At 33.2% G+C, this 18739-nt stretch overlaps 1 protein-coding gene and 1 long non-coding RNA gene across 3 annotated transcripts; both read right to left on the bottom strand.

Moving 5' to 3' along the window:
- Positions 1 to 6009: 6009 nt before the first annotated feature.
- Positions 6010 to 8697, bottom strand: LOC145013889 (uncharacterized). 2 transcript variants are annotated; one of them, XR_013665308.1, is made up of 5 exons: positions 8052 to 8697; positions 7616 to 7794; positions 7320 to 7498; positions 7206 to 7253; positions 6010 to 7130 (listed from the first exon to the last, which is right to left on the bottom strand). It is a non-coding gene; the product is annotated as an uncharacterized LOC145013889 (long non-coding RNA). The 2 variants fall into 2 exon arrangements; XR_013665307.1 differs by having other exon boundaries at positions 7616 to 7719.
- Positions 8698 to 14727: 6030 nt separating this feature from the next.
- On the bottom strand, positions 14728 to 16300 carry LOC145018150 (cytochrome b561 and DOMON domain-containing protein At5g35735-like). The gene is made up of 2 exons (XM_078976057.1): positions 15607 to 16300; positions 14728 to 15506 (listed from the first exon to the last, which is right to left on the bottom strand). Exons 1-2 carry the CDS (start codon positions 16216 to 16218, stop codon positions 14943 to 14945), a joined length of 1176 nt encoding a protein of 391 aa, XP_078832183.1. The 5' UTR covers positions 16219 to 16300; the 3' UTR covers positions 14728 to 14942.
- Between the last annotated feature and the right edge of the window lie 2439 nt (positions 16301 to 18739).

Genomic DNA, 18739 nt, shown 5'->3' with positions numbered 1-18739 from the left:
GAAAGTTTGTTGGCTGATAATAAAGCCTATGGGGGTGTGGTGCTGAAAGCCTTTATCGAGTCTGCAATCAAGACGTATACTGATGCTCTGGATCGCTCCACTGATGCTATTGAGAAATCAGCCGCTTCGTGCTCCAAAGACACAAAGGAAGTCTCTGAGGTTGTACACACAACTCAGATTTTTCTCGATTCTCTCAAAGCACATGCTGATGCTAATGCGGCCAAGTATCAAACGTCTGTGGACTCCTTTTCGGCTACCCTTCAGGGTGAAACCTCCAAGTTCGAGGCTCTGCGTGCTGACCTCAAAACTGAATCCACCTCTTTTCTTCAATCTTTGGATTCACGTTTTGCTTCTCTAGCCGCAGAGAGTACTTTAAAAGAGGATCTTGTCAAGCATCAGGCAACTATTGAACTTCAGAAGATCCAACTGGCCCAGGCACAACAAGAAATCTCTTTACTGAAAACTCAGCGGGCTGTTCTTCAAGGTTGTGCTGGTGATGTCAAGAACATGTTGACTAATGTCCTCGAAACTCATGATCCCTTTCTTACCCTTACCATCCGACAGCAACTCCAGGCCAAACTCCTTCCTGCGATTACTATTCTGAGCGAGATGAAGGGTGTCTCGGAGAAGCTTGTTCTTCCGAGACAAGGGGAGAGGAGAGTATACCAAAGACAGACCCGAAGGTTAATTTAGCTTCGGGTTCTGGAAAGCAACTACTTGTTGAGAGCGAGTCAGATACTGATGAAACTATTGCTGAAGCTCTTCAACGAAAGAAAAGAGATAAAGAGTTGGATGAGACTCTGAAAATCGCTCGAGAGGCAAAGGCCAAAGAAAGAAGAATCAAGGAGGATGAGGATGCTTTAAATGCTAAGAAGAATCTGTTCCCAGAATGGGACAGAGACACACTCATTAATCAAGCAATTGAGTTTCCCTCCATGTATTGGTTGGAACCGATTGCATCTTTTGAGTGTGAGAATACCAAAGACTCGCAGTTTGACATGCCGATCACACGAAAGGCTTTTACATTTCATTGCTTCGATGTCACTGCTGATGTCCCTCATCCAAACTTCAAGGTTGACAAAGAATTGATAGATTTTTATTTGAAGTATGGTCAACCACAGTACTTGACATGGAGTGCACAGAAGATTGTAAAGGTCAAGGTACTGAAACCAACACAGGCTGGAAAATTTGTGAACGTTAACTTCAAAGTCAACAGTGGAACGGCCAACACAGAACATTTTATTTCTCTGGCAGATCTTCCCAGTCTGAATCCTCATGATTGGATTCTGCTATACAACATTCTTCTCTCAAATCAAAGAGAGTATGAACCGATTCTGAAACATCTCAAAAGAATGTTGGCTTCCTATATCCATGAGCTTACCACTATGGATCAGGAAATAGCAAAGATAATGAACAAGAAACCGACCGTCAAGCCTACTTCCATGACAGGAGATGTGCACAAAATGAAGTTAGGGCAAATTGACTCTTCAAATCTGACGGTCATGTTCACAAGGGGCGATAAGCACAAGTTTCTGTTTGCTTTGGTAGACAAGCATCTGTTTTCAACAGATTGCCTGGAGCATATCATAAACATCATTCACCGATGCAAGCAGAACTCTACAGCAGACAAGAAGAATTTTACAGATATGCTTTGGTGGTATATCACTTTCAGGCATCACATTCTAGCCATTATACCGAGGATATTTGAAACAATGAAGAAACCCTCTGCTGTTAAAAGGGAATGAAGCCTCTATGCCAAAGACGCAAAGGGGGAGATTGTTGAAGATTATTGTGTTGCGTCTTGGGCCCTATTGTTTTACAACCGGATTGGGCTTGTCAATCCATGTTTATCTAGATTAGCCCTTTTTCTTTGATAAACGGTTAGGGTTTTATTATAAATATATGCATGCATGTATGCGTATGTAGAAGTGTTGTCGTCATTCTCATTGATTATTGTAAACCCTAAAATCCTCTACAGTTGATGTTCTTTATCGAGCTCTTCTGAGGATTGTTTATTAATCTTTCGACACCTTTTGATCCATTTGCTTGTTCTTATTGTTTATCTGATTATTTCTCTACCTGTTTCATAGATCTAATCGATCTTTAAGTTTATTTTTAAACTTATCAGATTGGAAATATTTAGATAAAAAATAAGAAACATAAATTTATATTTGCATTTTAAAATACATACCTCTGGGAGTTTTGGTGAGTGAGTATTTGTTTTTAGACGTGAATTTGTAGTCGCACTCCTAGATTCAACAGTTATTTTGGTGGTTTTGCAATAACCTAGAAAACAATAATTCAATAATATATGAAAATCAGAAAATAATACAAAAAATATTAATATCAATGAATTTGTCAAATAATTACTTACTTGTGTAACTGGTTCATTTTTCAATACTTTATTTGTGACAGGTGTTTTCTTTATGATAGTATTAGTAACAGGAGTCACATGAGATTCAACATTCTTGTCCACTGAAAAGGTCTACAAAATTGAAGGAAAAGGGTTAATTTATGCAAATAAATGCATTTTGCAAAAACAATAACAATTCACTTGTGTTGGAGACTGATTTGGCTGAGATTGTAGATTTGGTATATTGTTCCTTGTGATTCAAGATGAGCTAAAACTAGCTTTAGTGTTTTATCTTGTTCTCTCACCTTTGTTGACAACGCTTTAAGTTCTTCATCTTTTTTCTGAAGCTCAAGTCTTTCATTCTGTAGTTCAAACTTTAGGTCCGCAATTTGTTCTTTTGAAGATCCTTTGGTTTTAGGAATATTGAAATATCTATTGGCAGTCACTCCTGTACCAACCCTTTTTAAGAATCCACCATTATCCTTGCCAAAGACAAGTGACATGGCATCCATCCCAGGATCAAGCTTCACATCTCCATCTTTAATTTGTTTTTCATGTTCCACCTTTACACAAAATGATATCAAAATAAAATCGTGAATATTTATTTAACAAGTCACATTTATTATAGTAATCAAACAACAAAGGAGAAAGTTTCAATAACTTACTAGTTTTTCTGCCATGAGTTTTACATTAGAATCTTCTATTTCGTCTGCTTTGTTTTCACGTCCTTTACACCACATTAATGACCGGGGTGGCATTTCATCTTTGGCAAGTCCTTTATTATTTACCAAGTAATCATAGTTGTCAACTCGTAAAAGTCACGATATAATATATATATATATATATATATATATATATATATATATATATATATATATATATATATATATATATATATATACTAGCCGTTTACCCGCGCCAAGCGACGGGTTTAGATAGTTTCTTTTTTCATAAATTAATTTCTACAATCAATTAGTTCTTTTGCGCAAACGATTTACTACATCTAAAAAATTATCAATTAAAGTCATGCAAGTAAAAACGAAATCAATAAGAATTAAAAATAAAAAGTTAAGATTCTTTACAATGTACATGAACACATGATTACTTGTGCATTACTAAACGTGATGGTGAACACCGAGTCGATATATATATATATATATATATATATATATATATATATATATATATATATATATATATATATATATATATATATATATATATATATATATGGAAAAATGCAAAAACGTCCAACCAATTATACATGTATATGTAGAAAAACCCTTATATTATCTTTATGTTCAGAAAAACTCTTATATTAATAGTTACCATTCGAAAAAGACCAAAATACGGATTTTTAAGAGAAATTGACAACTAAAAATCTAATGTTTTTTACATTTTTATTTTTTTTAATATGACATTGATTTTAATTTGGGATAAAAATGATTAGTTAAGAAGAGAAAAATCAACCATATAGAAAACACAATCGAGTGAAAGTAATCAAAATGTATATCGGTTTGACATGTTATTGCATACAATCAAAGAAATATAAGGGATATATATATATATATATATATATATATATATATATATATATATATATATATATATATATATATATATATATCATATTTTAGCCGGTCATTTCTCTTAAAAATTTACGATTTGGTTTTATTTGAAATGTAAATAATAATATAAAGGTTTTTTTTTGCATATACATGTATAATTGGTTGGGATTTTTTGCATTTTTCATATATATATATATATATATATATATATATATATATATATATATATATATATATATATATATATATATATATATCATATTTTAGCCGGTCATTTCTCTTAAAAATTTACGATTTGGTTTTATTTGAAACGTAAATAATAATATAAAGGTTTTTTTGGCATATACATGTATAATTGGTTGGGATTTTTTGCATTTTTCATATATATATATATATATATATATATATATATATATATATATATATATATATATATATATATATATCCATTTTTGTGATCAATGGGCAACAATAATTCTAAATTTATATGATAAAGTAGTAAGGTGAATTTGTTCGCATCAATAAAACATTGTAAAAAGAAAATGCATGGTCACATAATTATGTTTCGTGTGAACAAGAATTTATTAACCAAATGGTAAAAGAGAAAATTGTGACCATAAGTAATTTTGGTCTAAATTAAATATTATAATGTATGTTACATAACTATGTGTACATTATGACTTACAATTGTAGGGATTTTGCACACATATTACTACAATAGGGATTTCTTCGAAAGCCATTTGACCGTAACCTCAAATACACATATCTTTGACCTTTTAAAGTGGGTTCATTCATGCATCTTCTATTGTATTTTGGGCAATGAAACTTGGACGAATTAATTTTAAGTAGAAGGTAATTAAAACTTGATGTAAATTTTAAGTTGATTGACAATTTTAAGTTGAAGGCAATGCGGCGGGCAGCGTTGTTTTATTTCGACGAATAGCTTAACATGTATTTAAGAAATATACATACATTTTTGTTTTGTTAATAAATAAATAAATGTAACACATATATTCATCGTTTGATGTAAAACATAAAAATTACATTTTTGCATGCTTTTTGCCAAGGTTGTAAAAATCGTTTGACGGTAGTTCGACGGTCGACTGGTGTTAAGGGATTAATAGGTCTAGGCGGGGATTAATCGATGATTAATCGGGGACCATAGATTATTAATAAAATATTAAAATTAATTAAATATTAATATATATTAAGAAAAACAAGTTCTTCAAAATTAGAAAATAAGAAAAATTGTAATTTGGAAATTTGGAAATACGAATATATGAACATTTTGGTATAATATTTGAAAATTTGAAAATTTTGGAGTAAAAAAAGGAAGTTGGTTTTTTGAATTTTTTTTTTAATATTTTTTGACCTTTTTTTTTTTTGTCTTTTTTCGATTTTTTTGACTTTTGTTGACCGACTAATCCCTCCAAGGCCGATTAATCCCGCAAAACCCGATTAATGCCCTAATCCTCGACCGTTGGAGAACGTCAAACGATTAATCCACGATTAATCGCCGATTAATCCCGATTTCTGCAACCATGCTTTTTACATAAAAAAAACATCTACAAAACTATTTTGATTACACTCATTTTTAATATACTGATTATATATAATAATAATAATAATAATAATAATAATAATAATAATGTGAGAGTTTATATAGCTTATAATTGTTTTTTTCTTTTTTATTATAAACGTTATTATATTCGATATTTGATCATGCAAAGAAAATCACTCGCATAATCTTTGTTTATAGTAAATTATCTAAAAATTAAAAGTTAACTTTCTCTATCACATACATTCCATATCATGATTTTTCATTTTTATACCTATGAATTCTTTCCGTATGTCATCACTTGTTTCTTATGGAAGACAGTAATATCATTTATAGTTATATTTTATTTTGTTACTAAAGATTTCTCTTAAAATTATTTCAGTTTATTAAACACATTCCGGACAATCTTTGCATCATAATAAAGTCAAGTTGCTCCTTCATTATATTCTTCGATCATAAATTATATGTAATGGTGAAATTAAGCATAGTCCACTAAAAAAAGGTTAAGAAATTAACCCAAAAAAGTGCAAGATAACAAACCATAAAAATTTTATTAACAATCTAATATTACACTATTCAAAAATATCAAATTTAAACCGGGTTAATTTTTTAAATGCAATCAGACAGCTAACCACTCCTGACAAAAATGGTTTGGCAGTCCTCACTACTTGTACATGAAGATACGTCTATGTAAATATAGAATCATTGAAAATCATATATTTGAGTGCAGATTAGTTATTATAGAGAGAGTACCAACATAAATCTACAAAATGGAAAAAGAGATCAATTCCTTACCAAGAGCTATAAACATCTTCGATTGTGCGCAGGGCAAAAGCCATTTGTTTTAACCAAAAAACAGACGGTACACTGTCGACATGTTTTAAATAATAACTAACACATCTATAAGCATTCGGAATAAGATCCATAAGGATTCACCACATTTCTTTCCTGTATATCCAAAAAAAGAGACCCATTCACCACCAAAACTTAGAAACATGAACAATCCATAAACAGATTCATCAAACACTCTATGCTCAACAAGATACCAAAGAAACACAGCCTTAAACTGGAGAAGTGAAGCAAAAGATCACAAATAAAGGATCATATATATGTTGAAAATAATCTTAAAAACATATAATTAAAGAGAAACATGATTTTGATTTAAACCATTAAAAAGAATATTTTCAATTATAAAAATACATGAACATTATGGAAGAAAGGTGAAAGCTTGAAACTGTTTTTATTAACAGATAAAGAAAACAACTTATCAATGGATTCTTAGTTATGATTTCTTACTCCAGTAAAAAATACAATATATATATATATATATATATATATATATATATATATATAGAGAGAGAGAGAGAGAGAGAGAGGGAGGGAGAGGGACAGGGTGATGTAACTTGCTTGTAGAGTTCCATATTTTAAACAACCATTTTCAACTTCCAGAACCACCATCACTTCCATTAACAGACTCTACATTTGCTTTCTTTCCATATCCCTAGTCTTTAAAAATACTTAAGATAAAAGCCCCCCTCCCCCCAGTTAGAAAACCTTTTTTCAAGAAAAGTCTGAGATAAAACCACCATCACTTCCATTGACAGACTCGTCAATATGTTTCAAATTCTGCACTTATTTATCGAACATAACACTGAAAAGAACCAAAATCATATGTTAATAGCCTATAAATATAAATTAGGAATCATTTATCGCTTAATTTTATTACCTATCTGGCCCTCCTAACCATAGACCATATAGCCTTGTACGCACATTGCTGCAATCAACAACAAATAACATAAGGATGAGTAATCTTTAAACATTTTAAGCAAATATCTCATACCATTTCAGTCTGTCACATGAACAAATAACAAACTTGTGCAACGGAATGCCAGATTTGTATACCACCAAATGATGCAAAAGGGCATTTCAATAATATTAGTATAAATATGAGCTTTAAATTATGACTTTTCTATGGGTGCACCAAGGATAGATGATGATTTCATATTCCATAACTTTGACCTGATGCAATAGCCACCATCACGTTTACACAATGAATAAACTTATAAGTAAAATAACATTATCATTTATAATATATGAAAATAGTATAATCAAAATCTTATTTAAGTTGATTCTTACCACATCTCCTTCAGGATGGGAAGCACCACATACATCAAAAGTACTCATGGTTTCAACATCTGGGTATCAAGTGGCAGGTCGCTACAACGCCTCACAGACTACACCTGTAGTTTATATGTAAGAAAACTCCTATATCAAATGGATACGCATGTCTAAGTGGTGCCATATTTGATCCAAGACTGCAAATAATTTTCCAATAAAAAATAAGATTGCAAAAAGGGAAAAGTTTTGTCTTTTATCAAATGTGAAGGCGACTCCATGGGATACATATAAAAAAGGGGAACTTTATCGACACTAATCTCATTTGATGTCAACCCACTAAAATAAAGTTATGTTAATGCATAATCCATGGCTAGATGATGAACAACAAAATAAATAAATAAATAAACATAGACCAGTTAATGAAAATTTCATAAACATAGGTATAGATACTTACTTCGACGTTCAAATATTTTGTGGTCATTTCATTTCATGAAGCTGCATAGGGTTGGCGTATGAATAGGTCATAAGGAAGATACAGGGGAAGGAGGTGGTTACAATTACGCAAGTGGCTTCTAGGGTATATGAAGAAGGCGACGATGTATATGATTTACAGTGATTCAGAAGGATGGTGGTGGCGTTATTTAGGTGGTGCGTAGAAAAAGGGAAAAGTGAGTGGTACAGCTAGGGTTTGTGACTGAAAGAGATGGAGCAGAGAGATTGAAATGGGTTAATCGATGTGAAAGTATTTGGGAGGAGGTTTTCATTAAAACTCAACAAATAGTGGTTAGTTGCTGACGGTGGTGGGGTTTTTCTGTGATGGTGGATGAAGGCGATGGAGGAAGGGGTTCCGAGATAGTGGTTAGTTGGTGATGATGGCATTATGCGATGTTGGTTCTAGATTTATCAGAAGTGCGATGAGTGGAGCAGTGGTGGTGAGTATTTGATTGAGCACATGACACTTAATGGATGAAGGGATGTCCGGTGACCTTCTACAAGTTGCAGCGGCGGCGGAAAGAGAGTGAAGAGGGTGGTGGTACCGAAGGTCCACCGAAAACTGAAGCAAGTAAGAAGAGAAGAGAGATAGAATAGATATGGGTTTGACGACGTCTGATGTTGTGTCGAGGATGTTAGGGTTAAGATAGGACAAAACTGTAAATTTGGTCCCTGTGGTTTTCAAAAATCTTTTGATGGGGTCTAAAAAGTTTTTGGCTTGCACCGAAGGTCCAAAATCAAAGTTTTTCATTGTTTTTGGTCCAAAAAAACTTGAAAAGTCGGTTTTACCCTTTTTAATTTCTTTTTTCTATTTTCTTTATTGTTTTTGGTATTTAAATAATTAAAAAAAATAAAAAATAAAATCTTACCCAACTCTCTCTCTCTCTCTCTCTCTCTCTCTCTCTCTCTCTCTCTCTCTCTCTCTCTCTCTCTCTCTCTCTCTCTCTCTCCCCTAACCTAACTCAGGTTTATTCTTATTCATCTTCCACAAATCCATCGACATACCCCTCCCTTTGATCATCATCTTGTTAATCGAACCCCACTACTTGTCCCATAAACACACAATGAAACTCCCTTCTCTCTTAACTGAAGAACATAAAAATTGACCAGATTAAAAAAAAACAATCAAGGAACTCTTCCTGTTTCTTTCCTTCTTCTGTCCCGATTTTCGGCAGAAGCACCTCCGTCGGAGGTGTTTTCTTGTGCGTTCCCGGTGAGCAAGGGAGCTACAAACCCCCTTCGTTCTCCCTTCACCTTTTCATTGTTCCTACCAAATCAAAAAGAAGATGAAGCAAGGAATTAACGGAGCAAAAAGGCCCTCGCATACCTCCTGTTGGACATCGAACAACCAAAGTCATTACCATTGCTGCTTGTCTCGCCCTATCGAAGACCTCCGTCCCTTCGCTGCTTCTTCACATCTTCGTTCTTCGGTCTCGTCGACCCAGGAGACAATCCTTCTCACGACCGATCAACGAATAATCGCGCCCTACGAGCCATCATGCTTCCCTTTTATTCGTTCGTCTGCTTCGTTCGCAGCTTCGTATCCGTCTCTCTTTTGCCCGATCAGTCAAAGTGACGAGGGAAAAAGCCCTAAATCCTTTTCAACTTGATGAATTGTCAAAATAACCCCCTACTACAACATTCCCTTTTGATATAATTCCCAATGGAGACGAGATGGGAAGTTCTTCAGTTGAGAGAGAGAGAGAGAGAGAGAGAGAGAGAGAGAGAGAGTGCTGGGTAAGATTTTATTTTTTATTATTTTTTTAATTATTTAAATACCAAACTAAATAAAGAAAATAGAAAAAAGAAATAGAAAAGGGTAAAATCGACTTTTCAAGTTTTTTTGGACAAAAAACAATGAAAAACCTTGATTTTGGACCTTCGGTGCAAGCCGGAAACTTTTTGGACCCTATCTAAAGGTTTTTGCAAACCACAAGGACCAAATTTGTAGTTTTGTCGTTAAGATAGAGTAAAGATGGGATGAGTTACATTGTAAGCTAAAAAAGATTGTACATCATGTTGTATAGGTATACCTCTAAAATTTCAAGAAATAAGCAATATCTTTAATAATATAAAATTTCAAGAAATAAGCAATATCTTTAATAATATAATATAGTAAAGATATATATATATACCAAACATGAAAGAAACCTAGTACTAAAGAAATCTAATACAATATAAAACACTAAAGTTAGTTTGAAAATGGTAATAATCTGATATAGGAAAGCAAGTTTGAAATTGTATATTTCTATATATATAAAATAATAAAATATAAAATCTATTAATCTTTATTTATTCTTTTAATTTGAAAAGTTTCCTTGATCTACAATAAATATGAATAAAATAAAAGATAGAAAAACATTTGATTTCTCTTTCTTTAAAAATTGTGTGTTTTGGGTTACAATAATTTATCTTTCTTCACTTTCCGATCACCTATTGGACTACTCATATTTTGTTGGATATAATATCGCTAAAAACATTTATATTTACTCATATGGAATCAAAATCAAAAGAGAGACATAAAAATAATAGTTATAATGCATATTACATGACCAAAGTGGAAAAGGTATGAATGATAAAAGTTGGTAAAGTCTAAAGCAATTAAATTAGATGATTTTAGACTGGTTCAATTACTTTGACATATCACTCAAAGCAAGGTAATAAAGCAAATTACATTCACAGTTGATGAGATATCAGTAAAAAAAATAGAAGTAAAATCGATAAAAAAAAATAAAAAACATAAACTGAAAATAAAAAATCTTATGGAAAAAAATTATTGAAACGTTACAAGCGCAATAACTTTCAAAATACATAGAAAATTTCAATAAATTAGGTGAAACAAACAGTCAAAGTATTGTTATTATATGATTTTAACCATTCTTGATGGTTGGTAAAATAGTTTTATTTAAAAGATTTGAAATTATATGGTATATTTGTCTTCTCCTGATGTTGGGGAACATGAAACAAAAGAAGATAACTATAAACGTCCAATAAATCAAACAATTGCAATAACTTTCAAATTTTTCCCAAAATACCCCTAGCATTTAAACTGTCCCAGTTTTTAATTACTCCATCAGTTGTGGCATATAAAATCCACTTTTTAGTAAAGCATTGTACTTCAAAACTTGAAAGTATAATGCTCTAATTGGCAGTCCCACTTTCACCGTTTTGACTAACCAAAGGGTTAACTTTGTGCAAATAGAAAACCAAACAAAGGGTGTATGCTAGTTCAATGCTCTAATATGAACAAATAGGTGTAGTATGTACATTTATAAAAAACAAACACATATAGCCATACATAATTGAAAAGATGTAGAACTTACCAATTTCTCTCTTAGGGCCGTATATCCTCCCCGTCTCATCCGATGATTATAATTCGACTTCGAACGCGCTACTATCGTCTTTGTCGAAATATCCTTCCAAAATATAAATTTCATGGATCTTATAAGTATTTTATACCTTGAGAAACTATAAAATAAAAGTGATAATGAAAAAAAAAAAAAAAGAAGGAATTTAACCTTGAATTGTTCAGACTGTGTGTGTTCAACGAACTTGTCCCAATGATCTTGGCTAAGGATTATTGTACGATATCGTTTAGGAATTCTTTTAAGCTTGGTGGTATTCCCTAAGTAGGGTTTTATGTACTTTGCGTACAATTTTCTTCTAAAATTCCGTAGAAGGATACCAAGCCGATTCATTATATATTTTCTTCGACTATCTTTAATTTCATAGAAACGCTTATGTTAGGCCATGAATGAAATTGCATTGGAGAATAACAATAACATATGAGTTGCATATTAAAAAAACATTATTTACCGTTATTTCTTCCCATAGTTTTTCCTTGACTTACTTTGTTACCTTCTTCCAGTTGAAAACACTAACTCCTACCCTCTCCCGTACTAAGTCTCCCAGATAACTAAGTAGTTTTGATTTATACTTCCCTGCAAACCTTCCAAATTCATCAAACTTTACACGTTTTTTTCTTCCACCAGAATTGGTATGTTCGTAACTTTGGCAATCGAGTCAATCTCCTCTTCCTTGTTTTCTTTGTAGTCTCGTTGTTGCTATCAGAATCACTAGAAGTGTAGTCAGATCTGTCTTCATGTTCTGAATCATCTAGATCAGATCCATCATATTGGTCCTCCTCCTCCATTTCCAGTATAGGAACATCTTCAATCAATGTATTTTCTCCTTCCATAATGCTTAATTAAAAATGAAAAATAACATACAAGTTAGATTAGTATTTCATTAAACAATATGATACCATACAATAATAGTTAACATAAATTATTGATTTAGACTTTTTATCGAACAGTTGGTGTGCAACAAGCACACTTGGTGTTCAAAAAAATAAATTCCATTATGGCATAAGTTGGAATAATATGCTATCAGTAACATTTTTAATTGACTAAAAGAGAAAAGTAATGTTAACATTCACGGAGACTTACAATTGAATAAAAAACAATTTTGGTAGAAGAACCCTTGTAGTACAGCTGATTCGCTTTCACACTGGAGAAGACCATAAAAGTAATTAAATAAATCAATCTTCTTTATAGAGATGAAGAAAATCGGTTCCTAATTTCAAAGATGATACCTAATATCTCGAAATTACCTTTCTCGAATCAATTTGATATGGTTTTGGCGGTGAGAAACAAGAAGACTTCCCGCGTTAATTTTGAAGAGTAAACACATTCTTGAAATTTGATTGCGATCCTTTCTGGACCCTAAAACGATTTTGGAGCCGAAAAAAGAGTATTTGATATTAGTTTCTGATTGTTTCTAGAATTTAACCTGTCCTCCTTCAAACGATTTGAGTATCAACACAAGCATTTACCACAAGTTATTAAAAAATACATATTGGTCCTTGTGGATAATTAGTTTACACTTTTAGTTGTGATTCGGTTTTAAACCACATAACTTGTAGCGGTTTTTTGACACTCTTTAAAAATTCTAATGCAAGTCTAACGCTAGAAGTTAGGTTAAAATGAAGAAATACCATTAAAGCTTTAATGGTGTTTCTTCATTTTAACCTAACTTCTAGTGTTAGACTTGCATTAGAAATGCAAGATTAAAAAGCACTAATCATTGTGAAGTATTAGGCCTTAGAAAGGCTCCTGGAAAGTTTGAAGGAATGGTCTAACGAATTAAGAACTTAATATGTTAAGTTGTTGGAAACCCAGTTCCCATGTTGTGGCGTTTAGGTGGCCACGACTTGGTGACTAGGGAGAGTGTCGACTGTTTTGTCTTATAGTACCCAAGACTTGGCCTCGGGTAGCCACGCCATGGAGACCTGTCAGAGTTGACTTTGACCGTGGTTGAATTTTGGTCAATTAAGTGGTTTTAGGGTGTCGACTGAGTGTGTACTTCTTTATTGTTGTTAGGAGTTTTGTAGTACTAGTCTTCACCGTGTGACATCTATTGCGTTCTAGCTGCTACCTAGAAGGTGAATCTTCTCACTGTAATATAGGACACTAGGTGTCAACTGTGCATGTTGTCTTTGTGACTCTTGTTGATGTGCTTGTTTGTTCTATGCATGGAGCCAATATGGGCTCGAAGTTATTATAGAATAAGGGTTGATACGGACACAATGGAACCGATTTAGGCTCAGAGTCAATATAGAATCGAGGTTTATACAGACCCGAAGTTGTTACCGACCCGATATAGCTTCATATATATATATATATATATATATATATATATATATTATGTGACATTTTTGGGGAAACTCATTAACCTTCGTGCTAACAGATGTTAATTTATTATGTTTTAGCTACTAAAGATGATCGCAAGAAGGCAAAGACACAATTGTAAATATCCACCTATGATTTTGCATGTTCTCATACTTTCATATTTTGGGATGATTGTATTTGACACATATGTTTTTCTTGACTTCGTTATTGTCAAACAATATTTTATCCTTAATTCAAAATGAAAATTTTATTTTGAAAACGGGACGTTAAACAATTTAAATCTTTGGGCTACTTGAAGAACTCATATTGGAATTATCATATTAAAGTCTTTTATGATTCTAGTTGGACGGCATGTCCTTTAACTCGTCGATATATTAGTGGTTATGTCATCTTTTTTCGGGGCTGTCCAATTTCTTGGAAATTGAAGAAGTAGTTAACCGAATTAGCTTGGATCAATAGTTTGCTAGATGAATTTCATGTCAAAAATATCAAATTGATTCCACTCAAATGTGACAACTTGGCAGCTACCTACATTGCTACCAACCGTGTGTTCCATGAACGTAAGAAACGTGTTGAGTTAGACTGTCATTTTGTTTGTGAAAAGATGGTCTTATCTCTTTATCTTATGTAAAAACTAAAGAACAATTAACTGATGTCTTTACAAAGATTTTGAGTGGACCAAATCATCAAATAGCAATTTCCCTGCTTCGAATTTTGCAATATCCTCCCACAAGAGAGAGAGAGAGAGAGAGAGAGAGAGAGAGAACCTCGAGGACATATTTGTAATTTAACTTTAAGTTGAAGTTGTTAGAGTTAGTTGGTCAAGTAGTTAGTTTGTTAAAAGTTCTCTCTTTGAATTGTGTTGTATATATAGGTAGTTGTTGAATCAATCAATGAAAACTTTCATTATACTAATTCATTTTCCACCTTCTCAATCGTGTCATCAAATGCGGTCAATTATATTTTTATATAATTTTTCAAAGTAAATCTCAACATATTATTTATACATTAAAAAATTACAACCATGAGAAAAAAGAATATAAATTTCATCATACCAACAATAATAAACCTCCACAAAAATAAATGTATAAACATGAACTATGACTAAGGCCGAAAACTAGAAGCAACATCCAGGTCATGAAGCTCCTCCGCCCTCCACTGCCTTACGCCGCCTGGTCATGGCTGCGACCGTAACCATTGGCTCCATGAGCGCCGTTCACCTGCTTCTCCTCCTTTCTGTTCAAAACAATGAACCACGTAAAAGCTTCCAAGATGGCTGCAATGGCGCCAAGGGATATAAGAACACCAATGTAAGCATGCTTCCATTTCTTCTCCGGATCCAAAATATCGAGTCCTTTAAAGACGTTGATGATTGCGAGAATGATGACGGTGTACCCAACGCCGCCATGGTAGATGTTCCAATACTTCCTGTATATGTTGTCTGGCTTCGGCCTCAACAGCAGCGCAAATACCTGTAGAGTTCCGAGGACGAAGAGGGTGATCCCGATGTTCCGGTGAGAAGTGTACTTGATACCCTCGGAGTCGCTGCCGAGTTTCAGTCCGGTACCCCATCCGGCGACTCCGACGCCGTAGGCGGTGGCTTGACAGGCGATGTGAATGTAAAACCAGGCGGGATTAGCCACCTTGAATACTTTCACGTAACGCGCCACCATGGCTCCCATCGGCATAAGTATTCCCCAACTCACAGCGTTTAACACTCCATGCGTCTGTCAAATCAACAAAAAATAATTTAATCAATCACCTGTACCTTTTGCGTATTATATGTTAAAAGAGATAATATGAAAGAACTCAAGATGAAAAGTTTACGTTTCTCCGGTGAAGCAGTGAACCACCAACGGCGGCGCCGGCACCAGTCTGACCGGTGATGAAATCCACCGTTCCTAACGAGTTTCGATTCTCAGAACCCAAAGGATGAGCACCCGGAGCTCCATTAGACACCGGACCCGACTGCCAAACCTGATTAAAATTCGTTCTCCCACCAGGCAAAACCAAAGTCGCATGAATCAAAACATCACCGTTCACCCTCTCCGCCCTGATAGCCGGCACGGCGAAGTTCAATGGAGACTGTTGCAGCCCCGTGCCGTAGCTGGTAACCGCCGATGTATACCCTTGAACGGATCCGTTTGAGTTGGGTAAAGCAACAAGAGCTTGAGCTCCAAGCATACCCGACCCGTTTAAGTTTAGAGCCCAAGCCACCCACGTCGACGTTGAAACTCCGGTGTGCCGGTAAACCACATCGACGGTGCCGTTGGTCGGGTGGTAGTTCCAGTGAAGCATCGAATTTTGAACAGGTAAACTCACACACGTTGCATAGATTTCGTTGTTTCTGAAGTTATAAGAACTGCAATCTTGTTGAGCTAAAGATACGATCGAATTTGATATCAAAATGCAAAAAAGAAAGTGTATAACTTTTCCCATTTTTGAAACTTTTGAAGATCAAAATCGAGTATTTCTGGGAGATGAACAAGAACATGGGAGAGCTTTTATAGAGCAAAAATGGAGTTGGCTGATTCTTTATTGAGAGGAATTGGAAGACTCCTCGAAAGGGTTGATGTGCTGCTACTTGTGTTTTCTTTATCATATCATAAGACCAAATATTGAGTGTGAATGTTCCAATAAAATATGATTTTCTTATTATTATAACTCTAACTGCTTTACAAAAATTTTGACTATCTAGAAAAATCGTTTTATCTGACGGTGTTATACATCGAATTAGATTATCAAATATTTATATTTTATGGTAGATTCAGAACTTTTTGATCTACTGTAATAAAATAAGTTGAGTTAACCATTTTAGACCAAAGAGAAATATCGTATTACAAAAACGATCAAGTTTCAATGGGCATGGTTAGATAAATCTCGAGTTCATTACAATTTTGAACCATGTGGTCGACATGATTTAGTCCAAGTTTCTAAAATATGACACCCATGGTTTTCATGATTGGCAGTTTTAGTCCCTTCAAGTGATTTCCCTCCACATGTCATGTTTAATAGATGTAGGATGACAAAAATGTCCTGTTTTGTCCGATTTTTCTTTCGTAATTTTCTAATTTTAGAGACCATTTATGTTCTTTAGTTGAAAATGGAAATAAAAATCCTAAGTTGAATCATGTCACCATCACAATCTCCATCTTTATACTCTCTCCCATCTCCAACATTCATCTCTATTTCCAGATTGTCCTATACCCTTCTCATGAAACTAATGTGACATCTCTCTCTCTCTCTCTCTCTCTCTCTCTATATATATATATATATATATATATATATATATATATATATATATATATATATATATTATAATAATAATAATAATAATAATAATAATAAGAGAGAGAGAGAGATAGAAAGAGAGACGAGTTTGTTGTTAACCATCTGGATGGAACGAACCTACAAACCAATTAATAGCCCTATGATCACAATGAAACGACAAAATTTCAAAATGTCAGATTTAACTAACATGTTTTAATTTCAATTGATATTATATCAGGAAAGAAAAAATATTAAATTGATTTGGATTAATCGATTATTAGAATCAATGTTGAGATCTGATAAAAATAAGTTATGTATCTATCAGATGCATAGTACTTGTACGATAAATTAAAAAAGAATTTATGAGGGATTAGATTCAAATATGTTAATCAATCATATATCTTAATTGTACCGTCCACACATTCAGGTTAGTCAATTTAGAGATAATAAGCATTAAAATGACTTTTTTATAGAAGATTATTTAGAATAAATGATCTTAACCAAAGTTATAATATATGTCACAAGGATTCCGTACATATAAATAACGCTAAAATCTGACTTATAACGAAGAAGTTATATGTTAAATAAGTTATTATGAGATGATGTTCAACTGATTTAATCATATAAGTATTATATACTTATAAATATGTATTAGGTAGCGACGGGTGATAATAGAAAAGTGATCATAAGTAGCTGATGATAGATATGCAATGATGAATAGGTGATGCAAGATAAGAGATGATTAGGAGATTCCATAACCTTGAACTGCGATGTTGTGATGCTACGATGTAGTCATATACCAGAGTATATATGGCGACCATTGAATAATCTAAACAAGTCATGTGGAAACATTGGCAGGCTCGTAACTTTAGGTGATGAATCACGAATTAATGCGATCTAGTAACTATGTATTTATGCGATGATACTCTAACCCTTACTAGACATGTATTGGGAAACTAATTCCCGAATTAGTACTTTCTACGCGATGTAGGCGATGATCCTTAGGAGCAAACATATAAGGAAATGTGATGTAAGGCGGTGAGAGGTAAATACGATGTAGGAGATGACCGTTAGGATAAAACTTTAGGGAAGAATAAATAAAGAAAATAGGGATGGGTAATCGGTTTAATTGTTTGACATGAAATATGTGAAGAAACAAATTAACTATATTATTGTGGGTTGAAAACCCTATGTACTCACCAGGTTTCCTAACTCAACCCACTCAGATTATTTTATAACATGTAACGATATTAAAGGTACATTCTGCTGAGGGATTCAAAGAGATGTAACTCATTAGTGTAAATTAATGTAAGGTCTGTTTATGTTTATGTTTATGTATTAACGATGACATTCCAATGTTTTAGTATAAATAAAATACATTTATTTGGAAATGCTTTGACAACATCATTATCATGTTTTCTAGGAACAAATTCTACAATATTATTCTTAAAAAAAAAAAAAAAAAAAAAAAAAAAAAAAAAAAAAAAAAAAAAAAAAAAAGATGCTCTGATTTAAATAAAACACAAACAAATCTGTGTTTTCTGGCCGAGAAAATGGGGATGTCACAGTTGGTATCAGAGTATTAGTTTAAGAGAACTAGGAATTTGTAACATCCCAAGTTCAAGTATATCTTATAAATCCATGATCTTTTAAGTACTTGATCATTTTGGTTCTTGTTAGAGAAAATATG

Source organism: Lactuca saligna, chromosome 9, assembly GCF_052625555.1.
Source record: "Lactuca saligna cultivar CGN05327 chromosome 9, ASM5262555v1, whole genome shotgun sequence".
NCBI classification, from domain to species: Eukaryota; Viridiplantae; Streptophyta; class Magnoliopsida; order Asterales; family Asteraceae; genus Lactuca; species Lactuca saligna.
Note: the sequence above shows the minus strand (reverse complement) of the source record. Positions and strands in the feature narration are given on the sequence as shown.